We start from the raw sequence: 27,635 nt of genomic DNA on the forward strand, positions 1-27,635 counted from the left end.
TGTGTGTTTGTTTGTTTGTTTGTTTGTTTGTTTGTGTGTGTGTGTGTGTGTTTGTGTGTCCCCTTTTATCTTCCCTACACTGTGAGGAAGGACAAGAGGAGAAATAATCAGGGGGTCCAAACTGGGCACAGGGCATCCCTCCTGAGCATGGGGATGGGAGACTGGGTCTCCCTGGTGGAAGCCCAGCACCCGAACTGCAGGGTGTGGAACCTCATACCCAGGGGCTAAATTGGCCCTCAAGTCCTCTCTCTCTGGCCCTCAGGAACTTCCCCAGCTTCACACCCTCTTTCCAACGCTTCCCAGCTGCCTCCTGGGGGGCTTTTGAGTGGGTGGAAAAAATCCCTGGAAGGCAGGCAGCTCCTGGACAAAGCTCAGAGTCAGCTCCATAGCTCCACCATCTCTATCCTCTGGCCCGTTCCATCAATGGAAAGTGGCCCCTGGAAGGCTGCTCGGGAGCAAATGAGGCCCTCAGGCTGGAGAACGGTCTCCACCCCTGTCCCAAACACTAAACTGGCTGTCATCCTGGCCCACCCTGCAGAGTTCTGGTGTGAGCATTGCCCAGGTGGTGGGTTTTAGAGCACCTACAGTACCCTGCCAACCTAGCAGTTCGAAAGCACGTCAAAGTGCAAGTAGATAAATAGGTACTGCTCCGGCGGGAAGGTAAACAATGTTTCCATGCACTGCTCTGGTTTGCCAGAAGCGGCTTAGTCATGCTGGCCACATGATCCAGAAGCTTTACGCCGGCTCCCTCGGCCAGTAAAGCGAGATGAGCGCTGCAACCCCAGAGTTGTCCACAACTGGACCTAATGGTCAGGGGTCCCTTTACCTTTACCTTAGAGTATTGCAAGGCCCTACTGGCAAACTGGATGGGGACGAGGCCAGGCAGGCGTGAGGCTGGCAGAACCAGCAGAAAAAGTCCCTCAGCACCTCTGCGCTGGGCCAATCCTGCAAGACAGGCCAGATCTCCCACAACTGGGAGCTTTGATTCGCCTTCCCGACAAAGACCCAAGAGGATATCTTGAGAAGCCTCTTTTTGGAACAAAACAGCATCAAAATCTGTGCTGGGGGGGGATTAATCTCCTTCCCCTCTCTGTCCTTCAAGTCCAGCTGGGGAGGGGGCATTTCTTTAATTCCGCCAGTCTTTGCCTTGAAGCTTTTTAAAGGGCTCCTGAGACCTTGATCACTTTCAAATCCTGCCATCCATGGGCCCATTTCCCTTGCCAAGCAGGAGGAAAACTGACAAGGTGCTTTTTCATGCTTCAGGAAATGTGCCTTTTCCCTCCAGTTTTGGGGCACAAAAGCAGCACACCAACCACCCAAGTGCTCCCCCAACATGGGAAACCCAACAGGGCTCTTTCCTTTGTGCCAATGTAACCTCAGACGGCCAGACTAGGATTTCTGAAAGGGGAGCTGGGGGGGGGACCCCCCTTCCTTCTCACATCAGCCTCTTTCTTCCTCAGGAAGCTCCGGAGGCCGATTCCCCTTGACATTGTCCATCTCTCACCCCCCACCCATTTCGAAATCTCCCCCAATCCAGAGGCGACTCTGTTCTCCAGCTGCTTCCACTTCCCCTCCCCTGCTTGCCCTCCCGATCTCCGCCCCACTGAGGCAGGGGCTTCAGCAGCAGATTTCTGAGGGGGGCAGGTCAGAGAGGAGCATCACAAGGTGGAATGGGGCTGCCCCCCCCCCTTTGAACGGAATAGGACTGACTTCTGAGTCAACAGGCACAGGGTGGAGCTGGAAATCCCTTTGTAGTTTGGGTGCATGGGGGGGGCGCCCTTTTGTGGTTCCTCTCAAGTGTCTTCGCCCCCCTCCCCCCACCATGGGAGCCTGTTTTGATCTCTGCGCTTCGAAAAGGATCTTGCAATGCAAACCCTCCTGGGGGGAGAGGACCACACTTTGCAACAGGATGGCCTGCATCAAGCCCCCTCCTCCCCACAGAGAAAGGGCGGAGCCTCTCCCTGCTTTCCTTTCACCCCCCCCCCCAATCCTCCCGCCTCCTTTCCCAGCTGCCCTCTTTGTAGTTTCAGGGGGAGGGAAAGCAAATCCTTCTCCCACCCCCACCCCAAATACCCCCCCCCCAATATGCGGCACCTCTTTCCTCTCTTCTCCAAGTCCGCTTCTCTTCCGGGAATGAGGATGGAGACCCCTCCCCTCCAAATAGCCTCTTCCCTCCCCCGCAATAAAACTCCCTTCCTGCCTCTCTAGGAAGCGGAGCTCATTGACCCAGAGGGAGGGGGAGGGGCAGAAGATCCGCCCCCCCTTCCCAGCCGGCAAGCCCTATATTCCCGTTTATTAAGTGAGAAATTCATAGGTTCAATTCCCCGCAGAGGCAGCGAAGGGCGACCCCCGCCCCCCGAATTTCTAAAAATTCTCGTCCTGGAAAGGAGTTTAGAGCAGTAATTTAAGACAACCCTAAAGGCTTTTCCAGTGTCATCGCATTGGGTACCTTTTTAAAAAAGGAGGGAGCTGATGGAGAAAGTTAGCCTGTGTTATATGACTTTGTAGAGTTTTCCCAATGAGCCAGTAGAGAGATACATTTATCAGTGAATTGTTACATTTGGAAATCTGCAGTGGAGGCCCTTTGAATAGAGATAGGAAAATTGGTTCATGAAATTACATGAAATGACATTTGCAGGAGTGATTCCAACCGAATATATAAAAAAATACAACAGCATACATTAAAAACTTCCCTGAACAGGGCCGCCTTCAGACTCTGGGGTTGTGACGCTCATCTCGCTTTATTGGCCGAGGGAGCCGGCGTACAGCTTCTGGGTCTTTTAGCCAGCATGACTGATCCGCTTTTTTAAAAAAAAAAAAAACATTTTTTTATTGCTTTTTTAAAAGTACAGAAATACAGAAAAAAGAATAAAGAGTGGTTATAAGAAAGAGAGATATAAATAACAAATTTCCATATTCTTTTTCCATCTAACCTATAGGACTTCCCCACATCCTCTGAACCCTGCGTTCTCTGTCTTATAAAGCATCAGCAATTTGTTAACTTATTTCAAAACTTATTGTAGCTTCCATTTTATCATGTTCCCTATTTTCAATTTTACTGTCGCTCAATTCTTATATGTTTTATATTAAACACAATAAAGTTATTTCATTATTTTACCTCTGAATTCTTGTGTCTTAATTTTCATTCCAATAACTTACATTTGCTGAAGCTAGAATTTCCTGAAAGGTGCATTTTTTTTTTAACATTCATACAACTTATAGTGTTTTTTCAAATAGTCCTTAAACTTTTCCCAATCCTCCTCAGTTGTTTCTTCTCCCGCGTCTCGGATTCTGCCAGTCATTTCAGCCAGTTCCATATAGTCCATCAACTGCGATTGCCATTCCTCCAGCGTGGGTAAATCTTGTGTCTTCCAGTATTTTGCAATCAGGATCCTTGCTGCTGTGGTAGCATACATAAAAAAGGTTCTGTCCTTCTTAAGCACTCTCTGGTCCACCATGCCCAGAAGGAAGGCCTCTGGTTTTTTAGGTAAGGTAAATCTCAATACCTTTTTTAGTTCATTATGGATCATTTCCCAGAAGGCCTTCACTTTCGGGCAGGTCCACCAGAGATGAAAGAATGTCCCTTCCGCCTCTCCACATTTCCAACATTTGTTGTCAGACAGATGATATATCTTGGCTAACTTGACTGGGGTCATGTACCACCGGTATACCATTTTCATAATATTTTCCTTCAAGGCAGTACATGCCGTGAATTTCAAATCGGTGTTCCATAACCTTTCCCAGTCTACAAACATAATGTTATGCCCCACATCCTGAGCCCATTTTATCATAGCGGATTTGACTGTCTCATCCTGTGTATTCCACTTAAGCAGCAAGTTATACATTCTCGAAAGTAGTTTACTTTTTGGCTCTAACAATTCAGTCTCTAGTTTCGATTTTTCCACCTGGAATCCAACTTTTTTATCTATTTTAAATACCTCTTGAATTTGCGCATAGTGCAACCAATCTCGTACCTTAGTTTTCAATTTCTCCAAACTTAGCAACCTCCAATTGTCTCCAGTTTTTTCAATTATTTCCCAATATTTAGGCCAGTGGGCCTCCATGTTGGGTCTCTTACGTGCCTTGGCCTCCACCGGTGAGAGCCACCTCGGAGTTTTACTCTCCAATAAGTCTTTGTATTTTATCCAGACCCTCCAAATTGCTCTTCTGACAATATGGTTTTTAAACAATTTGTGCACTTTGGCCTTGTCATACCACAAATATGCATGCCACCCAAACGCATTGTCAAACCCTTCCAGATCCAGGACATCAGCGTTCTCCAATAAAATCCATTCTTTCAAACAGAAGAAGGCTGCAGATTCATAATATAGCCTCAAGTCTGGCAGGGCAAATCCCCCTCTTTCTTTCGCATCAGTTAATATTTTAAACTTTATTCGGGGCTTTTTGACCTGCCAAACAAACTTAGAAATATCCTTCTGCCACTTTCCAAAACATTCCACCTTGTCCACGATCTGTAGGGCCTGAAACAAAAATAACATTTTCGGCAATACATTCATCTTTACAGCAGCTATTCGGCCTAACAAGGAAAGTTTCAGTCTTGACCATATATCCAAGTCTCTTCTGATTTCTGACCAGCATTTCTCATAATTATCTTTAAACAAATTCAAATTTTTGGAGGTCAAGTACACCCCTAGGTATTTTACTTTTTTAACCACATTCAACTCCGTTTCTTTGGAGAACTCATCTGTTTCTGTAACTGTCAAATTTTTTGCTAAAACCTTGGTTTTTTGCTTATTTAACTTAAACCCCGCCACCCGACCAAAATCAGAAATTAATTCTAACACTCTTTTAGTGCTGGAGACTGGTTCCTGAAGTGTTAATACCAAGTCATCTGCAAATGCTTTCAATTTATATTGTTTCACTCCGACCTCAATTCCCTGGACCAACCGGTCCTTTCTAATCATATTTAGCAACACCTCCAGGACTGAAATAAACAATAGGGGGGATAGAGGGCACCCCTGGCGTGTCCCTTTTTGAATTTTAAACTCCTCTGTCACCACATTGTTTACTATCAATTTAGCTTTTTGTTCTGTGTAGATTGCTTCTATACCATTTTCGAACCCCCGCCCCACTCCCATCCCTTCCAAATTTTTCTTCATAAACATCCAAGAAATATTATCAAAGGCCTTCTCTGCATCAACAAAAATCAAAACCGCTCTGGTATTCAGATTTGTTTGTAGAAGTTCTAAAATGTCAATAATGTTTCTTGTGTTGTCAAACAAATGCCTACCAGGGAGAAAGCCAGCCTGGTCTTTGTGAATCACTTCATTTAGTACTTTTTTAAGTCTATTTGCCAAAATATCTGCAAAAATTTTATAATCCACATTTAGGAGTGAGATGGGGCGGTAGTTCTTAAGTTGGGTCTTTTCAGTCTCTAATTTAGGTACCAATGTGATGAAAGCTTCTTTCCACGTTTCCGGTGCCCTCCCTCCCTCCATTATCTGGTTGCAAACCTCCATCAAAGGTTGTATCAAATAGTCCTTTAAAACTTTATAATATTTGGAGGTTAAGCCGTCCGGGCCTGGGGACTTGCCAAGTTGAAGATTTTGAATGGCACTTTCAATTTCTTGCTGTGTAATATTACAGTTCAGGTTTGTTCTCATTTCCAGGGGTATTTTTTGTAATCCATTAGTTTTTAGAAATTGATCCACCTCTGAGGCTTTTTGCGGCCCTTGTGTATAAAGTTCTTTGAAGTACCTCTGGAAGCACTTTCTGATTTCCTCGGGTTTCTGAACCATTCTCCCTTCGATCTCTAGATTTGTAACCGTATTAAGCTTTTGTCTCTTTTTCAACTGCCAAGCTAGCAGTTTCCCACACTTATTCGCCGATTCGAAGGATCTTTGTTTCATTTGTTTAATTTTCCATTCCACCTCTTGGTTTATCAGTTTTGAATATTGCGCCTGGAAGAATTTCACTTCTCTTAACACGTCCTTCGACTTAGGCCTAGATCTTAATTTTTTCTCACCTTCTCTTATTCTCTCCAATATCTTCTCCTTCTTTTCATTCCAGAGCCTTTTCTTAATCGTGTTTTGTTGTATTAGAAACCCTCTCATGACTGCCTTACTTGCGTCCCAGATTGTTCTTTTTTCCACAGTAGTATTCAAATTTATCTCAAAATAGTCCTTTAGAGTTTTTTGGGCCTTCTTAACAATCTCCTGATCTCTTAGAATAGTGTCATTCATTTTCCATCTAAAGGATCCGGTTGTATTTAGTCTCAATTCCACTTTCAAAGCATTATGGTCGGAGCAGGTTTTTGGGCAGATTTCCACTTTTCTAGTCTTAGGTGCCAGTCCTCTAGTTGTCCAGATTTGGTCGATTCGTGTCCATGTCAGATGAGCTTCAGAAAAGAAAGTCCCTTCTTTCCCTAGAGGGTTCTTAACCCTCCAAATGTCTACTAAGTCCATATTGTCTGTCATTTCAAAAAAGGTTTTGGGTAGTCTGCCGTCTTTCGATATGTTGGCACTTTGTGACTTATCCATATTTACAGACACAACCCCATTCATATCACCCAGCATAATGATGTTACTATAGTCCAAATAATCCAGCATAGTCTCATGCAGCTTCCTGAAGAATTCCGACTTTCCCTCATTTGGAGCATATATTCCTAATATCAAAATTTTTTCTCCTTGCGTCTGTATTTCAATCGCCAAAATTCGGCCATATTCATCTTTGAATAAAAATTTCGGTGACAGGCTCTCCTTTGCGTAAATCACCACTCCTCTCTTCTTAACTTTGTCTGAAGAAATAAATTCTTGGCCTAGTCTTTTGTTAATTAACACTTTTCTATGGAGCCTTGTCACATGTGTTTCCTGTAGGCAGATAACGTCCAGTTGTTCCTTTTTCAAAATGTGAAAGACTTTCCTTCTTTTTTCCGGGGAGTTTCCGCCATTTATGTTCCAACTAAGAAGCTGTAGAGACATCCTGAATCAATTGACGGGTTCTACAATGGGGTATCTAAGCTTCCTCCCGATCCCGGGGGAGGTAATGCTGGTCCTGGTCCTGGTGGTATAACTCTTGGAGATGGTCCCGGTGGTGGTGGAGGCCAAGAAGCTGCAGCTCCTTTTTGCAGGTCCTCCTCGTGGTCGTGTAGGAACTTCTGCTGGTCTTCAGGTGATTTAATCTTTATTTTCCTTCCTTTGTAAGTAAATGAAAGTCCTTGTGGAAACTCCCACCTGTAAGGAATTCCGTTGTGTCTCAACAATTTGGTCAGATCTATATAGGTAGTCCTAAGTTCCAAGAGATATTTGGGTATATCTCTGTAAATTTCGGCCCTTTTACCTTCTACCTCCAAAGATTTCTTAAAATGTAGGCCTAGTATCTTATCCCTTTCTTCTCTTGATCTCAGAGCAACCAAACAGTCTCTGGGCTTGTCTTTCTTTACTGATTTTCCCAGTCTAAAGGCTGTCACAATTTTAAAGTCCTTTTCTTCCTCAATTCCCCAGAATTTGGAGAACAAAAGTGTCAAAAATCCCTCTAGATTATTTTGTTCCAATTCCGGGATAGCCCTTATCCTGAGATTACTATCTTTACTTTTCAATTCAACCAATGCCAGGTAGGCTTGTTGTTCCCCTACCTGCCTTCTCAAAGGTCTTACCTCTCCTTTAATTTCATCCACCTTTAAGTTCGCCTGTTCTGCTTTTTGGTTGGCTTCCACAGCTAATTTAAAGTTTTCTGCCGTAGCTCCTTGCAATTTCTCAATTGCCTGAGTGTGCTGCGAAACCTGTTCAGTTAATTTGCCAATAGAGGATGTAGCTTGGTCAATCTTTGATGTTTGATTGTCCACTTTTTGGTTTAAGACTGCCAATTGTTCCAAAATTTGTTTTAAAACTGTTTCAGATCCTCCAGTTGCCATGTCTTCTGCAGCAGGCTGCACTAGTTCCACCTCCTGTGCTGTCAGCACAGTTGGGACCGATGATCTACGGTGATGAGTTAAAGTTGTTTGCAAAAGTTGTCCAGACTTTTTCTCTTTTTCTTTATCTTTAGCTTTAGCTGCTCTTGTTCTCCCTGTGCCGCTCATTCCACACCTGCCTCTGTTCAAGGTCAAATGGTCTTTTGTCCCATGGGAAAAACAAGTCCCAAATATAAATAAAAAGAACCACAAAAAGTTTCAATAAAGCTCAGTTCCCATGCAACTATATTTCCACAGTCCTATAGGGGGAGTATTTCAAAGCTTCAAAAAAGAAAGGAACTATTTTCCGCCATTGAAGTTCCTCAATTCCCCATATTGAGTTTTGTAATTCCCAAACACAAAAGGAAGGTTTCCAGAACTTCTAATCTCTTAAAATCCAGCCATAAAGTATCGATACAGGTCCATGCAACAATGTTTAATGTTAGTATCTCAGTCTATGCAACAATTTCGATCTCTGCAACAATGTCGTCAGTTTGACAGCAGTTTGACAGTTCTTTTTCTATGCACTGGCAGCCCGGTGACGGGGTTATCTCTTTCAGCCCCGTTTAGCCCAGAAATTGGAGGATAGTTCTAAAGAATAAAAGTCTATACAACCCACAGTTCTTTCCTTTTTATCTTCAAAATACAGAGTCTCTCAATGCACCCTTTCTTCCACTTTTACAATCCCTTTTTAAATACTTCAGCTCGTTTCCGAGCCCTTGCTTTGATCTAATTAGCAGAGTCGGGAGGCGGACTTCCTGTTACTCGCCTCCCGCTTTCGGCCGAATTTCTTCAGTTTAGTTGGAAAATTTAGGACCCTTACTCACGGGTATGTTGCTCCAATTCCGATAATTTCAAGAAGAAAGGTCAGCGCTCATCAGCAGCAGCAGCGCGGCTTTGCTTCCACGAAAAGAGCGATGAACTCACAGTGCCGCTCCCCCTTTCACGTTCCGGAGCCTCTTACGAGGCTCCTTCCCCGCTTCTGGGGGGGCTCCAGGCGCCCGCCGAGTCCCACGGCCGCAGGCTCACTCTGCCTGCGGTTTTTCTTGATGGGTCTCCGCTTTGCCGCAGCGGACGACCCTTTTTCGCGGAGCCCCTCTTCACAGCGCAAAGAGGACCGCCATTGCTGTTTCGCGCCGCCTCCGGAAGCCATGACTGATCCGCTTCTGGCAAACCTGAGCAGTGCACGGAAATGCCGTTTACCATCCCGCCGGAGTGGCACCTATTTATCTACTTGCACTTTGACATGCTTTTGATCTGCTAGGTTGGCAGGAGCTGGGACCGAACAACGGGAGCTCACCCTGTCACAGGGATTCGAACCACCATCCTTCCAATTGGTAAGGCCTAGGCTCAGTGGTTTAGACCACAACACCACCCGTGCTTTTGCCTTATGATATCATAAATACACATGCCAACGGAATCTTTTATCGTGACTTTCCAAATCTAACAAATCTACATTTTTAAAAGTTATCCTATCCTGGATCCAGCAAATGCAAGATGCTTCATAATATACCGTATTTTTCGCTCTACAGGACACACTTTTCCCCCTCCAAAAATGAAGGGGGAAAGTGTGTGCGTCCTATGGAGCAAATGCAGGCTTTCGCTGAAGCCTGGTGAGCGAGAGGGGTCGGTGTGCACCGACCCCTCTCGCGTTCCAGGCTTCAGGAAGCTATCCGCAAGCCTGCGGAGCGCGGCGGGAACTCCCGCTGGGCTCTGCAGGCTTGCGAATAGCTGCCTGCAGCCCGGAGAGCGTGGCGCTGTGCACCTTGGGCTTCGGGCAGCTCTCCGCAGCCTGCTGTCCCCGAAGCCAAAACAGCGAGGCGGGGCTCTGCGCGGCCCTCCGTCTCGCTGTTCCAGCTTCGGGATGGTTGTGCAATGCCCCCGCACGGCGGCAGGGTGAAGGCACCATGCCGCCCTGCGGAGGCTACGAAGGATGTCTCCGAAGCCTCAAGCCTTTGGAGTGCAGCTGCGCTCCAAATCCTTCAGGGATCTTTGAGGCTAGCAGTGGAGGAAAGCAGCGCTTCCCCTCACTGGCAGCCCCACAAGCTGGGGGGGGGCAGCGGCAAGGCCTGCTCTTGAACGCACCTTGTTTTTGAGGGGGAGAACAATAAAAAAAATTTCCCTATTCTCCCCCCCCCCATGGTCCGGTGCATCCTATCGTCCGGTATGTCCAATAGAGCGAAAAATATGGTAATCTTAAATCTGGTAAAGAGAAACCTCCTCTGTCTTTGACATCTATTAGTAATTTATGTTTTATTCTTGGTTTCTTCCCTCTCCAGATAAATCTTGAGATATATTTTTGCCATTATTTGAAGCAGCTCATATTGCTTATCACCAGAACTGATTGAAATAAAAACATATGAGGCAATACATTCATCTTAATTACTGAAATTCTGCCCAATAATGATAAATTCATCCTTCCGCAAATTTCTAAATTCCTTTTTATTTCTGTCCATAATTTTTCAGTTATCTTTAAATATATTAATATTCTTAACTGTAAACCATATTCCCAGATATTTAACAGATATATATATTTGTGTCTTATGCTGTATCTCCTTTTTGTCTTGCTCTGAAACATTCTTCAGAATAAGAGCTTAGTCTTATTTTTATTCAATTTAAAACGTGATACCTTTCCAAATTCCTATATTTTTTCTAATACATTCTGTAGTGTTTATATGGTCTTCAACCATTTTCACAAGGTCTAAAGTTTTTCTTTATCTTGTAGCAGCTTTTATTCAAATAGTGAGCTTTGTTCCCAAAAAGTTTTCCTGTCCGTTTTAAACATTTCATGTAACTGATGATATTGTAGTCAGTCTAACGTGGCTTGTTACACTTTCCATTGATTTCAGTTGAGAATGTATTGTAAAACAATGAATTAATGAAATATAAACAACGTAGGACGCTTTAATGGGGCGCGGATGGCGCTGTGGGTTAAACCACAGAGCCTAGGGCTTGCCAATCAGAAGGTTGGCGGTTCGAATCCCCGTGACAGGGTGAGCTCCCGCTGCTTGGTCCCTGCTCCTGCCAACCTAGCAGCTCAAAAGCATGTCAAAGTGCAAGTAGATAAATAGGTACCACTCCAGTGGGAAGGTAAACAGTGTTTCCGTGCAATGCTCTGGTTCGCTAGAAGCGGCTTAGTCATGCTGACCACATGACCCGGAAGCTGTATGCTGTATGCTGGCTCCCTCAGCCAATAAAGCGAGATGAGCGCCGCAACCCCAGAGTCGTCCACGACTGGACCTAACAGTCAGGGGTCCTGTTACCTTTACTTTTAGGACACTTTAAAGATTTCTTTTCAGTCTTTCTATGTTTTCATTGTTCCTTTATTGCAATTAGAAAAATGGGCTTTATGCAGTTCTTATAACAGGGAATTGGACTACCATGACCCTTTCAATTCAACAGTTCTAGAATTCCAGAGCCAATTCTGCTTCCTAAACATCACTGTTGTGTTCTACTTCTCGCAACTTTCCATTCCCAACTCTCTCTGCCAAAGACCAAATATCAGTGGAGTCTCAGCACATATTCAGTGTGGTGTAGTGGTTAAGAGCGGTAGTCTCGTAATCTGGGGAACCGGGTTCGCGTCTCTGTTCCTCCACATGCAGCTGCTGGGTGACCTTGGGCTAGTCACACTTCTTTGAAGTCTCTCAGCCCCACTCACCTCACAGAGTGTTTGTTGTGGGGGAGGAAGGAAAAGGAGAATGTTAGCCGCTTTGAGACTCCTGAAGGGGAGTGAAAGGCGGGATATAAAATCCAAACTCTTCTTCTTCTTCTTCTTCACTCATGGGTCACATTCTGCACATCCCTAACAGTACATGGTATCTTTCATTATACTTACTATTATGAGACATTACCTTCATTGCTTTAATACATATATGTACATACAAACACCAGAACATCAAATACACTCCATGCATTTACAATTGATTTCCGCCTATATCAGTTTATTGATACGAGAGACAAAGTGAAATCTGTGTTGAAAACATAGCACACTCCATATGCCTAAATGGGTTCTCCCCTGGGAGACTCCGAAGATGTATATTAAGAACTCCATTTTAATTCAAACATTTCCACACTTTTTCCATTTAAGCAGTTACTTCTCTGTGAGATAGTTGATGTTTTCTAAGACTTACACTCTTACTAAAGCACTTCCCACACTCCAGACATTTAAATGGTTTCTCACCCATGTGAGTTTGTTGATGACTTAAGACAACACTAAGGGCTGGTCCAGTGCCATTACAATGTGTACCTTTTGTAAAAAGAGGGAGCTGATGGATAAATTTAGGCTTTGTTATGGGGGCGGGTGCAGCTCAGTGGTAGATCAGTTGCTTTGCATGCAGAAGGTCTCGGATTCCCATTTTCACATTTGGTGGGAGTGTACCGTGGTCCACGCCTTCTGGAGGAAAGTTTTTTATCAGACCTCCAATAAACAATCTATCTGTCCAAATTTAGCATTTGCCATATTATAACCATATTAGACCCCATATTGTAAGCTTTAATCTAAAATATTAATTTCCTTTCTGTTCGCAGCAGCTAGACTACAGTTATTGCCCAACAATGGAAGGAAACCTCTAAAATAACATTAGAGTGATTGGAGTCATCATTCTGTGATATTATGGCAGTTATTTATACCCCTCCCATCTGGCTGGGTTTCCCAAGCCACTCTGAGCAGCTCCCAACAGAATATTAAAAACACAATAAAACATCAAACACCAAAAACTTTCCTAAACAGGGCTGCCTTCAGATGTCTTCTAAAAGTCAGCTAGTTGTTTATTTCCTTGACATCTGATGAGAAGGCGTTCTGCAGGTCGGGTGCCACCACCGAGAAGGTCCTCTCCCTGTAACCTCACCTCTTGCAATGTGTTTCCATTCTTCCTCGGGCTGATACAGTGGTGCCTCGCAAGACAAAATTAATCCGTTCCGCGAGTCTCTTCGTCTTGCGGTTTTTTTCGTCTTGCGAAGCATGGCTATTAGCAGCTTAGCGGCTATTAGCGGCTACTAACGGCTTAGCAACTTAAAGAAAAAGGAAAAAAACTCGCAAGAACTCGCAAGACGTTTCATCTTGCGAAGCAAGCCCATAGGGAAATTTGTCTTGCGAAGCACCTCAAAAAACGGAAAACTCTTTCGTTTAGCGAGTTTTTCGTCTTGCGAGGCATTCGTCTTGCGGGGCACCACTGTATAGTTAATTGGCTCTGCTTCACTGTCATTAGATAATGCTTCCTGAGATATCTGACCCCTTGGCAGACTGCCCTCATCTGGGCTGTCTTCCAGCCCTTCCCTTCCCACTGATATTGGAGTTCCAGCTCCAGAAGGGAAGGAGGGTTGAAGCTGTGGGGTGTCAGCTAGGAAAGTCGAGTCTTCTGCCTCACCTGCACGCTCACTCTCCGATGTTGCCTTGTCTACTGGGTCCTGGGGAGCCAGGTTCCTGACACAGGAAGTCCTCCACACCTGCCCACCCACCATCCCACAAAAACAGTACTTCCGTCTTGTCAGGATTCAACCTCAATATGTTAGCCACCATCCATCCTACAACCGCCTCCAGACACACAGGACCTTCACCACCTTCACTGGTTCTGATTTAAAGGAGAGGAAGAGCTGGGTATCATCCGGTGTCAGGAACGTGGCCCCCCAGATCGCAAGGAAGAGTTAAAGACTCAGAAATTGAACTAAATGAAGAAGGGTCAGACTCTTTCTGGACACAGCCCAGAAGGAAAGAGCGGAACCACTGTATAACAGCGCCCCCAGCTCCTCTAGACAGTCCAGAAGGATGTCACGGTCGATGGCATCAAAGGCCGCTGAGAGATCCAGAATGAGGAAACTGCTCTCACCTTTGTCCCTAGCCCACCAGAGATCATCGACCAGTGCAGCCAAGGCAGTTTCAGTCCCATGATGAGGCCTGAATTGGAAGGGATTCAAATGGTTCACATCCTCCAGGCATGCCTGGAGTTGTTCAGCAACCACCCACTCAATCACTTTGCCCAAGAATAGAAGATTTGAGACTGGGCGATAGTTGGCCATACTGGCCGGGTCCAAAGATGTTTTTTTTAAGAAGCAGTTTAATAACCACCTCTTTCAGTGGGTCTGGAAAGACTCTTGCAGGGGGTAGCATTCACCACCTCGCAGAGCCCATCGCCCAGCCATTCCCAGCTCACTTTTATGAGCCAGGATCGGCAAAGATCAAGGAGACAGGTGGTCGGTTTCACTCGTCCAAGCAGCCTGTCCACATCCTTGCAGGTAACAAATTGGAATTGAACCCACGCAACTTGACTAGATAGGACTCTAGCATCCTCCCGCCCAGGCCCTGTTCCCATGGTGGAGTCTACCTCTTTCTGAGTCTGAGTGACTTTTATCTGCCAAAAAAATTGCAAAATCATTGCAGGAGATCTTGAGGTCCTTACGGCCCCGATGGCACAGGTGGTTCTGTTAAATTGCAAACCAACTGAAAGAGTCTCCTGCTGCTGTTTTCTGCAGATGCAATAAAGGCAGTTATGAAGGTCCACTTCCCCGTTGCTATAGCCATTTGGGAGGCTCAACGGGAGGCAGTGGAAGACAGGAGTGCCTGGCGTGCGCTGGTCCATGGGGTCACGAAGAGTCGGACACGACTAAATGACTGAACAACAATAGGCTCAATGTTGAGCTCTAACCTGTGTCCGGTCCACAGAGAGTCCTCTCCCCGCTGGGAAATGGCGTTCCTGATACCACTGGCAATGCCTGCATTTCCCTGTGCCACCTTCTGTCCCCATACTGGTTGTTCCCCATAGAACCTCTTTATCCCATCTGCCACCAGGGATTTCATCCACTTAGTTGTTAACGTAGCCATGAATAAGAAGGTACTGTAAAACAATGACTTAATAAAATATAAACAACATAGAAAATAAGACAATGGTTTCAGTCGTTCTGTGTTTTCATTGTTCCTTTATTGCAATTATAAAAATGGGTTTTATGTTGCTGTTCTTATGACAGGGAATTGGACTAGAAGACCCTTAGAGTCCCTTTCAACTCTACAGTTCTAGGATTCTATAACCAATCCTGCTTGTTAAGCACCACTGTCATGCTCCACTTTTCACAACTCTCCAATCCCAATTCTCTCTGCCAAAGAACAAATATCAACATTGTCTCAGCACATGTTCACTCACAATAAGCACTCCAGGGTCACATTCTGCACATCTCTAACAGTACATGGTATTTTTCATTATACTTACTATTACCTTCATTGCCTTAATACATATATGTACAACTTTCCATACAAACACCAGAACATCAAATACACTCCATGTATTTACAATTGATTTTTCCCTATATAGTGGTACCTCAGGTTAAGAATGTAATTCGTTCTGGAAGTCCATTCTTAACCTGAAACTGTTCTTAACCAGAGGTACCACTTTAGCTAATGGTGCCTCCTGCTGCCGCCCCGCGATTTCTGTTCTCATCCTGAAGCAAAGTTCTTAACCTGAGGTAATATTTCTGGGTTAGTGGAGTCTGTAACCTGAAGCGTCTGTAACCTGAAGTGTCTGTAACCAGAGGTACCACTGTATCAGTTTGCTGACATGAGGGACAAAGTGAACTCTGTGGGGAAAACTTGGCACACTCCATAAATCTAAATGGGTTCTCCCCTGTGAGAGTCGGTAGGTGTTTATTAAGAACTCCTTCCATTTAAACAACTGCTTCTCTGTGAGACCGTTGATGTTTTCTAAGAGTTCCATTCTCACTGAAGCGCTTTCCACACTCCAAACATTTAAATGGCTTCTCCCCTGTGTGAGTTCGCTGATGTCTTGTAAGAGCTCCACTTTCACTGAAGCACTTCCCACAATCCACACATTTAAATGGTTTCTCCCCGGTGTGACTTTGTTGGTGTACACTGAGTTTTCCACTACAAATGAAGCTCTTTCCACACTCCATACATTTATACGGTTTCTCCCCTGTATGAGTTCGTTGATGTACAGTAAGGCTTCCACTCTCACTGAAGCACTTTCCACAAACCAAACACTTATATGGTTTCTCCCCGGTGTGAGTTCGTAGGTGTACAGTAAGTATTCCATTGTGACTGAAGCTCTGCCCACACACTATACACTTAAAGGGTTTCTCCCCTGTGTGAGTTCGCAGATGTATGGTCAATTTTGAAGCTTCACTGAAGCTCTTTCCACACTCGATACAGTTATATGGTTTGACCCCTGTATGAATTCGTTGATGTCTTGTAAGTTTTCCACGACAACTGAAGCTCTTTCCACACTCCATACATTTATATGGTTTCTCCCCTGTATGAGTTCGTTGATGTACAGTAAGAATTCCTTTCCGACTGAAGCTCTTTCCACACTCCATACACCTGAATGGTTTCTCCCCTGTGTGAGTTCGGAGATGTATGGTAAGTTGTGGACCTTCAGTGAAGCTTTTTCCACACTCCATACATTTATATGGTTTCTCTCCTGCATGAGTTCGTTGATGTACAGTAAGAATTCCATTCCGATTGAAGCTCTTGCCACACACCATACACCTGAATGGTTTCTCCCCTGTGTGAATTCGTTGATGTACAGTAAGTTTTCCCCTACCCCTGAAGCTCTTTCCACACTCCATACATTTAAATGGTTTCTCGCCTGTGTGAGTTCGTAGATGTATATAAAGGTGTTCAGTCACATTGAAGCACTTTCCACACTCTAAGCACTTATATGGTTTCTCCCCCGTGTGAATTCTTAGATGCACGGTCAGTTTTGAACCTTCACTGAAGCTCTTTCCACACTCCATACATTTAAATGGTTTTTCCCCTGTATGAGTTCGTTGATGTACAGTAAGGCTTCCACTTTGACTAAAGCTCTTTCCACATACCATGCATCTAAATGGTTTCTCTGCTGTGTGAATTCGTTGATGTCTTGTAAGTTTTCCACTTGCACTGAAGCTCTTGCCACACTCCATACATTTAAATGGTTTTTCCCCTGTATGAATTCGTTGATGTATAGTAAGGTGGGAACACTGACTGAAGCTCTTTTCACACTCTATACATTTGTATGGTTTCTCCCCTGTGTGAGTTCGGAGATGGATAGTCAGCTGGGAACTTTCACTGAAGCTCTTTCCACATGCCATACATTTAAATGGTTTCTCCCCCGTGTGCATTTGTTGATGTTTTGCAAGTGCTCCAGTATCACTGAAACACTTTCCACAAACCATACATTTAAATGGTTTCTCTCCTGTGTGAATTTGTTGATGTCTTGTAAGTTTTCCGCTTTCACTGAAGCACTTCCCACACTCCAAACATTTATATGGTTTCTCCCCCGTGTGAGTTCGTTGGTGTACACTAAGGCTTCCACTACAAATGAAACACTTTCCACACTCCATACATTTAAATGGTTTCTCGCCTGTGTGAATTCGTTGATGTCTTGTAAGTGCTCCAGTTTCACTGAAGTTCTTTCCACACTCCAAACATTTATATGGTTTCTCCCCTGTGTGAGTTCGTTGATGCTTTGTACATGCTCCACTGTCACTGAAACTCTTTCCACACTCCATACATTTAAATGGTTTTTCCCCTGTATGAATTCGTTGGTGTATAGGAAGTTTTCCACTACAACTGAAGCTCTTTCCACATTCCATACATTTATATGGTTTTTCCCCTGTGTGAATTCGTTGATGTACAGTAAGAATTCCATTCCGACTGAAGCTCTTTCCACACTCCATACATGTAAAGGGTTTCTTCCCTGTGTGAGTTTGTAGATTTGTGATAAGATGCTCACCCACACTGAAGCACTTCACAGATGGTCCTTCAGAATTCTGACTCCCTTCTCCATCGTCTGCTTGAGAGTAGGGGAAAATAAAACCTTGTTAGGATTTCAAGGAAGAGAACAAGAGAACTTAGCATACAGTAAGACCACCACCTTCTCTTTACACCACTGAACAGATTTTCAGGAAAGGAAAGGGAAGAATTCCTAACAATAGTTTCAGGAACTGTTAGTATCCAGTACAACCTTCAGCTCCCAAGTAACTCTGAGCACAAAGAGGAACCTTCCATGCAGATGTAGGAGCCAGATGTGGTTCAACTCACCTTTCAGCTCCCAAGTAACTGAGCACAAAGCGGAACGTTCCAAACAGATGTAGGAGCTAGATATGGTTGAACTCAAAGTACCATCAGCCCAAGCAGGCATGTCCAATGGCCAGTGGTGATAGGAGTTTCAGTGCAGTAACATCTGTAGGGACGCACTTTCTCCCTCTTTCACCTCTTCTGCAAATGCTACATATCTGCAATCCATTTTCTCCTTTCTCCGTGAACTATATCATCTTCCTGATACATTCCAACCAACTGTACACATTCCCTAATCTTGCACTGTGTCTCCACTGTCAGAACCACCCACCATTTCAGCAGCTGTCATCTTCTCCCCCCCCCCCCACCTTTGGAAATATTATTTATCTGAATCCAAGTGGCTGGGAATCGTGAATGGGGGAGAGAGCTTTGGTACTCAGGCCCTGCTGGTGGGATTCTCCCTGGTTGGTCCTTGTGAGAAGATGATGCTGGACAAGATGGTCCCTCATTTTGATCCAGCAAGGCTCTTTTCATACTCACTGAAAGGAAGCAATCAAATCTACAGTGTCACAGCAAAGTGGAAGCACCTACCTCTCCATTTGTCCAGGACAACATCTCTGTAGTTTTCTGTTTCGAGCGAGGAGAAGAGCTCGGACTCAGGTATCTGAGTCTCTCCTGTGTGGAATAAGCAAAAGAGACCTGCTATTTATGTCATATGCAAAAATATTCAAAAATAATCATCTGAAGCAAAGAGAACAAAATATCTCGTGGCCCATTAAAGGCTAATAAACATATTATGGCCTAAACTTCTATGGGCTGCAATCTGATGATGTGCACTGTGGACCAGGAAAACCTAAGTCACCAGGTCCTGCTGCCGCCTATTTATTCAATGTATTTGTTACTTTTGGGGGTATGGGAACTCAACACAACTTGCAATATTTTAGTCCCGAAACAAAACAAATACATACATTAAAACCAGCATTTAAAATACACATTTGGGGGCGGGCCCTGCTGGCTATGGAGTAAAAACTGAGAGCTCCCAGAGAAAATATTTTAAAAGATGGATTTCTCTGAAGAACAAGTATTATGAAGCAAAGAATACAGGTTAGTCCTTAAGAAACTTTTCAAGCAGGAATGTAACCTGGAGTAGTGAAATAATAAACAGTACTACAGTGGTACCTCCGTTTTCGAATGTAATCCGTTCTGGAAGACCGTTTGAGTTCCGAAGCGTTCAAAAACCGAAAGCTCAGCAGCCGACAGCTAGGCCCCAGAATCTTGCGCTCAGCAGAAGCCACGTGCCATGTTTGACTTTTGAGGCATGTTCAAAAACCAAAGCATTAACTTCTGGGTTTACGGCATTCGAAAACCAAAATGTTAGTCAACGGAGACATTTGAAAACCGAGGTACCACATGGATAATGAAATAAGGATTTCAACCTTAAACATTAAAGGGCTGAGGTTGATTAGGAAAAGGAGGAGGATAGAAACATTACTGAATAAAGATAAAGAAGATATAATATTTTTACAGGAAATGCACCAGACAAAATAGGGGTTAATGAACGTTTACTGAGAGGTATAAATAATTATGAAAAAGCACACGGTACTTCAAAATCAAGAGGGGTAGCAACTACAATTTCAAAGAGATGCTGGTTTAGTATATTAAAAATGAAGAAAGATCCTGAGGGAACAATATAATTCAAGGAACAATAGCAGGGGGGGGAATACATTATAATTAATATTTATGTTGCTAATGAAAATCAGGTGGAATTTTTTGATAAAGTATTTAAGGAAATGGAGGGCCATATGATTGTGGCAGGATATTTCAATATGGTATTAGATAAATGATTGGATATGTCAAATCCTACCTCAGAGGAACATTACAGGATTAGCTAAAATTATGAAAAGGAAAGATATTTTCTGCTGCATGGTAGAATAATGGGTGGTACGCCAGGGGGATTAGTGGGGATGGGGTTGGGGATAGTTTGCCTATTTGTGTTTTCCATGCTTTGAGCATGGTCTGTGTGTACCTGTTTAGTGTTGTGGGAATTTTCTTTAGTTTGTTTGGGAGGAGTGGGTATGTTGTGGTGCAGGTGTTTTCAATTGTGTCCCTCTCTAGGTGTACCCATTGTTTTGTCTCATCTTCTAGTATATATGGGATTATATGGCGTATTTGGTTGGCATTGTAATATGCTTCTATGTTGGGGATTCCCCATCCTCCTTCTGAAGTGGGGAGGTGCAGGTATTTGGGGCTTATTCTTGGTTTTTTATGTGAGAAAATGAAAGGGTGTAGTTTTCTCTGCCAACTGCGAAGTTGGGTTGAGGGGATCCAGATTGGTAGGGTTTGGAATAGGTAGGTTAGTTTTGGGAGTGTGATCATTTTGATCATGGCTATTTTGTCTGAGAGAGTGAAATTCATGTTATTCCATCTCTTTAGGTCTTTGTTAATTTGTCGCCACAGGGGCTTGTACAAATGAAACGGATTTGTAAAAACGTTACATGGAAGAAGAAGGAAAAAAAACGAGGCACTACACTTCTGTAAAACAAGAAAATCCTTAATAAAAAATATTAAAAAATATTAAAAAAAGAAAAAGAAAAGGAAAGATATGAAAGATGTTTGGAGACTGATGAGGAGAGGAGAGAAGAATTTTTTGTTCTTCTCACCAGTGCATAAGACCTACTGAAGGATAGATTATATCTTCGTTCCAAAAAACTTAATATCAAAAATACTGAATATGGAAATTGGAATAATAAAGGTAACTGACCACACATTGGTTAATATGGTATTAAAAATAAAGAAAGATTACAAGGAAGCCAGAAGATGGAGTTTAGATACAAGGATCTTCAATAATAGTCAAACAGTAAATAAGATAGCGAAATTTTCGTCTTTAAGATGCCCCCCATGTTTTGAGCCCAAAATTAAGAAATAATTTTATGTATAAATATATAAATAAAAACCAATGTGGCTTTGTAGCAGTGTGGCTTTACGTGGGGCTACCTTTGAAGGTGACCCGGAACTACAACTAATCCAGAATGCAGCAGCCAGACTGGTGACTGGGAGCGGCCGCCGAGACCATATAACTCCCGTCTTGAAAGACCTACACTGGCTCCCAGTACGTTTCCGAGCACAATTTAAAGTGTTGGTGCTGACCTTTAAAGCCCTAAACGGCCTCAGTCCAGTATATCTGAAGGAGTGTCTCCACCCCCATCATTCTACCCGGACACTGAGGTCCAGCACCGAGGGCCTTCTCCCTCCCTGCGAGAAGCCAAGTTACAGGGAACCAGGCAGAGGGCCTTTTCGGTAGTGGCGCCCTCCCTGTGGAACGCCCTCCCACCAGATGTCAAAGAGAACAACAGCTACCAGACTTTTAGAAGACATCTGAAGGCAGCCCTGTTTAGGGAAGCATTTAATGTTTGATGTATTACAGTATTTTAATATTTTTTTGGAAGCCGCCCAGAGTGTCTGGGGAAGCCCAGCCAGATGGGCGGGGTATAAATAATAAATTATTATTATTAGCAGGAAGACAGATGTCTAATACAAAGAGTGTTGAATAAAATAGATATAAAAAGAAGAAATAAATTGAAAGCTGGTATAGTAGCATTTACTATACTAAACCACAGAGCTTAGGACTTTGAATCCCTGCGACGGGGTGAGCTCCCGTTCCTCGGTCCCTGCTCCTGCCAACCTAGCAGTTCGAAAGTACGGAAATGATGTTTACCTTCCCGGCGGAGCAGTACCTATTTATCTACTTGCACTTTGGCATGCTTTCAAATTGCTAGGTTGGCAGGAGCTGGGACAGAGCAATGGGAGCTCACCCCATGGCGGGGATTCGAACCACCGATCTTCCGATCGGCAAGCCCTAGGCTCAGTGGAAATATAAAAAGAATAAGCAATAAAGGAAAAGAGCTTATTTGCAGATGAAACCTTGTAAACAATCAAAAACCCATTGGAAAATATGCAAGTAACAGAGGCACCCAGTAGTGATGTATGGAAGTGAGAGCTGGACCATCAAGAAGGCTGATCGCCGAAGAATTGATGCTTTTGAATTATGGTGCTGGAGGAGACTCTTGAGAATCCCATGGACTGCAAGAAGATCAAACCGGTCCATTCTTAAGGAAATCAGCCCTGAGTGCTCACTGGAAGGACAGATTGTGAAGCTGAGGCTCCAATACTTTGGCCACCTCATGAGAAGAGAAGACTCCCTGGAAAAGACCCTGATGCTGGGAAAGATGAAGGGCCCAAGGAGAAGGGGACAACAGAGGACGAGATGGTCGGACAGTGTTCTCAAAGCTACAAACATGAGTTTGACCAAACTGCGGGAGGCAGTGGAAGACAGGAGTGCCTGGCGTGCTCTGGTCCATGGGGTCACGAAGAGTCGGACACGACTAAACGACTAAACAACAACAACAACAAACAGAGGCACATTTGAAAAAAATTGGATAAAAAAACAGGGTTGCAAATTACTTGGTCCAAATCAGAGATGGTGATGTTGAAATATGATGAAGATGAAAAATGAATTAAAGAAAATAAAAATAAAAATAAGAAATGTAATACAAGTGCTTGGGAATAAAGATAAATAAGAAATTTGGAAAATTTAGAAGAAGAGAAACTTAACAAATTAAAGAAGGAAATTAAGGAAAAGCTGGAGGAATATAAGAAAATTAAGCTTTCATGGTTTGGAAGAATAGCGATAATGAAAATGAAAATTTTGTCCAGAATAATTTTTTTATTTAGAATCTTACCAATTAAGATATCAGAGACAGAGTTAAAGAGTTGGCAAAGTATGATCAATAAATTTTGTAATGGGGTAAGAAACCTAGAGTTAATAAAAGAAGATGGTATAAACCCCAGAAAACAGGTGGACTGGGTCTCCCCAACATAAAGTTATGTTATATAGCAAATATATATAGCAAATCATTTAATATATATCATAGGTGGGATAACAGAACAAGGAGAGTCAGAATGGTTAGAGAGTGGTACAGAGGAAATGAGGGAGAAGTTAGTGAATATATTTTTTATCAAACCAAATAGGCAATGTTGGCAAAATATTGAAAATCCCTTATCAAGAAATGTCATTGAGATATGGGCGAAATATAAAGGAAAATTGATACCAGCAAATTCCCCACTATCTCTGGTGGTGATGATAGAAGACTTGCTAGTAAATTGAAAATGGGAAATCGAAAAAGATGCTAAAGAGAAGAAAATACTTAAAATAAAGGATGGAGTGGAGATTTTTATTCTTACTTATGCATGATTATTACTTTGTCAAAATAAAATTAAAAACAAATTAAAATATAAAACACATTTTTTTAGCTTCAACACTGTGCACCTCCCCACAGCTTTCTTGCCCCAGGGCTCCCTGTCCATGAGTTTGTCTACCTGGAGTCAACAAGTGACGTCAATTCACACATCACTGCTGGGATGGGGTTATTCTAAGACAGGCAGAGGCATAGAGCCTCTCAGTTTTGTGAAGATGTTTAGAATGTTTTTATTTTGCTGCTGTAGTGGATCCAACCACTTACCACCAATTAATAGTGCAGCGGACTCACCCCACTAACTGCCCCCAATTAAATATTGCGCGCACACCTCACTGTATGCCAATTACACCAAGTTTTACCGTTTACCACGGGTTATCGCGTGGGGGACTTTTGTGAGGGAAAAATTAGTGATTAGAGTCTCAGGCAGGAGTTGATCCAACGGAAAGGAAAAGTTTCACTAAATAAAAAGAGGTTGTGGAACCAAGTGGGTCAGGAAATGTGTTCTTTCAAGTGGAACTTATTACAGTGGTAACTCGGGATGCAAATGGAATCCGTTCCGAACAGAACGTAAGGCACAACTGCGCATCTGCGCGGGTCATGTTTCACTGCTTCTGTGCATGTGCGTGATCTCATTTTAACCTTCTGCGCATGCACGAGCGGCGATACCAGGAAGTAACGTGCTCCGTTACTTCCGGGTCACCGCGGAGCGCAACCCGAAAATACTTATCCTGAAGCGTATTTATCCCGAGGTATGACTGTACTAAAACTAGACATAAAGATGTCCCAAGCTTAAACACAGTACTATAGGCACAGCTCTTCTTAAACTTCAGTTGCTAAAGAAATACAGTAGTGCCCCGCAAGACGAATGCCTCGCAAGACGAAAAACTCGCTAGACGAAAGAGTTTTCCGTTTTTTGAGTCGTTCCGCAAGACGAATTTCCCTATGGGCTTGCTTCGCAAGACGAAACGTCTTGCGAGTTCTTGCGAGTTTTTCCCCTTTTTCTTAACGCCGCTAAGCCGTTAATAGCCGCTAATAGCTGTGCTTCGCAAGACGAAAAAACCACTAGACGAAGAGACTCGCGGAACGGATTAATTCCGTCTTGCGAGGCACCACTGTAAGTTGGTACACTTCTGGCAGGTGTTCTGGTTTCCAAAATAGGTGGCAAAATGCTCAGTTTCTGTTACTTTGTTATGAGAGGTTGTTCAATTAAAGAATACAACACAGCTTCCTTCGCTGAGCAATGCCCTGGTTCATGAGCGAGGGGCACTTTCCCTCTCTAAGCAACCCCACTCCTGAGGTAATTCCAAAATGGCATGACAGACACAGGGGATCCCCTCCCCCCTTATGACTGGCTTGTGGGGGGGGTCTTCTCTCCCTAGAAGATCTGCCCCCTCCTGACTGGAAGGAGACCCAGGGGAGCCTGAATTCCCCCAGGATCTGCTTCTCCTGCCTCAGAGTCAGCCCTCCCAGGACACTCCTGTCTGTAGACCAGGCACCTGCAAACTCGGGACTACAATTCCCATCATCCCTGACCACTGGTTCTGTTAGCTAGGGATGATGGGAGTTGTAGTCCCCAAAACATCTGGATGGCGGAGTTTGGGGGTGCCTGCTGTAGACCTTCCCCAGACCCTCAACTGGGTCTCCCTGTCCAAGCTGGGAGAGTCTTTCCTCTGGCTATGGACAGTCTCCTCAGAGTGGGTCTACGACTCAAACCAGAACCAGTTCTCCCTCAGAGAAATCCTACCCTCCTCCCTAACTCCCATCCACAAACAATTCCTCTCCATCTTCTCTCAAATCAAACTCTCTCCCTCAGAAAAGGCTCCTTTTATTTTCCCTCCAAAAGTGCTGTTGTCCAATCAGAGAGAGGCTCTATCCCTCTGGTGGAATTTCTGGTGGACTGAACAGCCAGACTCTGGTCCGGCTCTGCCGTCCGTCACAACTGCCTTTCCCCCCCATTTTTTGCTCAATCGGCATTTTAGACATACGACCAAAAGTGTGTGTGATTTATTCCAGCACCTGCCTCGGTTGTAATACCAATGTAGCTATCTCTCATTCATTCCAACTGAAAGCTCAAAATAAACTCAAATGCAAAACAGGGGGCATGGAAATTGTTAAAAAAGGGGGGGGACTAGACGTGCCAATCAGGGCTGGTGCAGCTTCATCTGTGTCTGTCTGTCTCTGTCTCTCTCTCTCTCACACACACACACACACTCACACAGCAATTACTGTGTCATTGCTAGGCGTGGTACACAAGCCACTCCATTTCTCTTCTCCTTCTCCCCTTTTCCCAGCAGGTCCCCCTCCATTGAGGAGTGTCCCTCACATCTACAGAATTTCCTCAAGCAGGAACCGTGCCGTTTTCTCAAGCAATTCCGAAGAAGACAGGGTGTGGGCAGTGTGTGTGTGTGTGTGTGTGTGTGTTTCATGACTCTCTTGAGCCAGGTCTGCAGGGAGGGTGTCTCTCCACAGAAGATGTCTACCCGAAAAGGAGGCGGCGGCAGTTGCTGTGCTCCCTACCCTTTTTCAGTGGCTTTATAATAATAATAACAACAACAATAATTTATTATTTATACCCCGCCCATCTGGCTGGGCTTCCCCAGCCACTCTGGGTGGCTTCCAACAAAATATTAAAATACAGTAATGCATCAAACATTAAAAGCTTCCCTAAAGAGGGCTGCCTTCAGATGTCTTCAAAAAGTCTGGTATTTGTTGCTCTCTTTGACATCTGGAGGGAATTCCACAGGACGGGAGCCACCGCTGAGAAGGCCCTCTGCCTGGTTCACTGTAACGTGGCTCCTCGCAGTGAGGGAACCGCTAGAAGGCCTTCGGCGCTGGACTTCAGTGTCCATGTACAGTGGTGCCCCGCAAGACGAATGCCTCGCTAAACGAAAAACCCGCAAGACGAAAGGGTTTTCCAATTTTTTAGCGGCTTCGCAAGACGAATTTCCCTATGGGCTTGCTTCGCAAGACGAAAGCCCATAGGGAAATCTCCGGGGACAGTGGGGAAGCGCAGCGCGCCTTCTCCTCTGTTCCCGGACCTGTCCTAAGGCTTGTGGTGGGAGGTCCGAGAACAGAGGGGAAGGCGCGAAGGGCTTCTCCTCTGTTCCCGGGGCTTGCGGTGGGAGGAGGGTTTTTCCTCCCCACCGCCAACATTCAGAACAGCATTCTGAATGTTGGCGGTGGGGTGGAAAGCCCTCCTCCCACCGCAAGCCTTCAGGACAGGTCCGGGAACAGAGGGGAAGGTGCGCAGCGCTTCTCCTCTGTTCCCGGGGCTTGCGGTGGGAGGAGGGTTTTTCCTCCCCACCGCCACATTCAGAACAGCATTCTGAATGTTGGCGGTGGGGTGGAAAGCCCTCCTCCCACCGCAAGCCTTCAGGACAGGTCCGGGAACAGAGGGGAAGGTGCGCAGCCTGCTGCCCCGCGCGAGGGGCGCTCTTAAGCAGAGCGCCCCTCGCGCGGGGCCGACATTCGCCGCTTGGAGAGCCCTGCGGGGAAGTCCTGCAGGGTTCCCCAAGCTGCGAATGTCTGCGCCGCGCGAGGGGCGCTCTGCTTAAGAGCGCCCCTCGCGCGGGGCAGCAGGCTGCTATCCGCAGCTTGGAGAGCCCTGCGGGGAAGTCCTGCAGGGTTCCCCAAGCTGCGAATGTCTGCGCCGCGCGAGGGGCGCTCTGCTTAAGAGCGCCCCTCGCGCGGGGCAGCAGGCTGCTATCCGCAGCTTGGAGAGCCCTGCGGGGAAGTCCTGCAGGGCTCCCCAAGCTGCGAATGTCTGCCCCTCGCGCGGGGCAGCAGGCTGCTATCCGCAGCTTGGAGAGCCCTCTGGACCTCTTCTGAAGGCGGGTGGGGGGCAAAAGTCTTTGTCCCCCCTGCCTGCCTTCCCGGGGGATTTTAAAATGCTGGCGGGCGGCAGCGCTGCCGCCCGCCACGGACAGCGGAGAAGTCTCCGCTGTCCCGGGAAGGGGGGGGGAAGCAAAGACTTTCGCCCCCCCACGTCGGCCTTCAGAAGAGGTCGGGGGACAGACTGTCCCCAAACCTGGTCTGAAGGCGGTTTCCATAGGAACGCATTGATTGATTTTCAATGCATTCCTATGGGAAACCGTGCTTCGCAAGACGAAAAACTCGCAAGACGAAAAGACTTGCGGAACGAATTAATTTCGTCTTGCGAGGCACCACTGTAGAAGGATGGGGGTGGAGATGCCCCTTTAGCAAAAGAGGTGGGGCCATCTGTTCTGGATGCTTTAGGGAAGTTTTTTTATGTTTGATTCCATTTTTAATATTCTGTTGGGAGCCGCCCAGAGTAGCTGGGGAAACCCAGCCAGGTGGGCTGGGAATGAATGAATGAATCAAATAATTATGATTATTATTGGAGTTCCCTACGATTCTACAAGACAGAGGGAGGGGAAAGGAGGGTGGCAGCTCCCCCGCAGCCCTGAACAATAGAGAGTATCTCACTCACATGGGATTTGGGGGGGAGGAG

The 27,635-nt window shown here is 45.0% G+C and overlaps 1 protein-coding gene across 16 annotated transcripts in view; it reads right to left on the reverse strand.

The window, feature by feature from the left end:
- LOC310837272 (uncharacterized protein) overlaps positions 1-27,635 on the reverse strand; it is a 70,919-nt gene that overhangs the window by 21,976 nt on the left and 21,308 nt on the right. For 3 of the 16 annotated variants that reach the window (XM_083723560.1, XM_083723547.1, XM_083723548.1), the window contains 2 exons: positions 18,501-18,584; positions 14,802-17,685 (listed from right to left, as the gene is read on the reverse strand). The exons of 4 other annotated variants lie outside the window; for them this stretch is intronic. In XM_083723560.1, coding sequence (XP_083579686.1) covers positions 15,560-17,685; positions 18,501-18,584 — 2,210 coding nt within the window. In that variant the 3' untranslated portion in view covers positions 14,802-15,559. Of the gene's footprint in view, positions 1-2,094; positions 2,170-14,801; positions 17,686-18,500; positions 18,609-27,635 lie in introns of those variants that run through there. 9 more of the 16 variants (XM_083723549.1, XM_083723551.1, XM_083723552.1 and 6 more) reach the window with 7 other exon arrangements.

Source organism: Podarcis gaigeae, assembly GCF_964106915.1.
Source record: "Podarcis gaigeae genome assembly, chromosome: 2".
Taxonomy (NCBI): Eukaryota; Metazoa; Chordata; class Lepidosauria; order Squamata; family Lacertidae; genus Podarcis; species Podarcis gaigeae.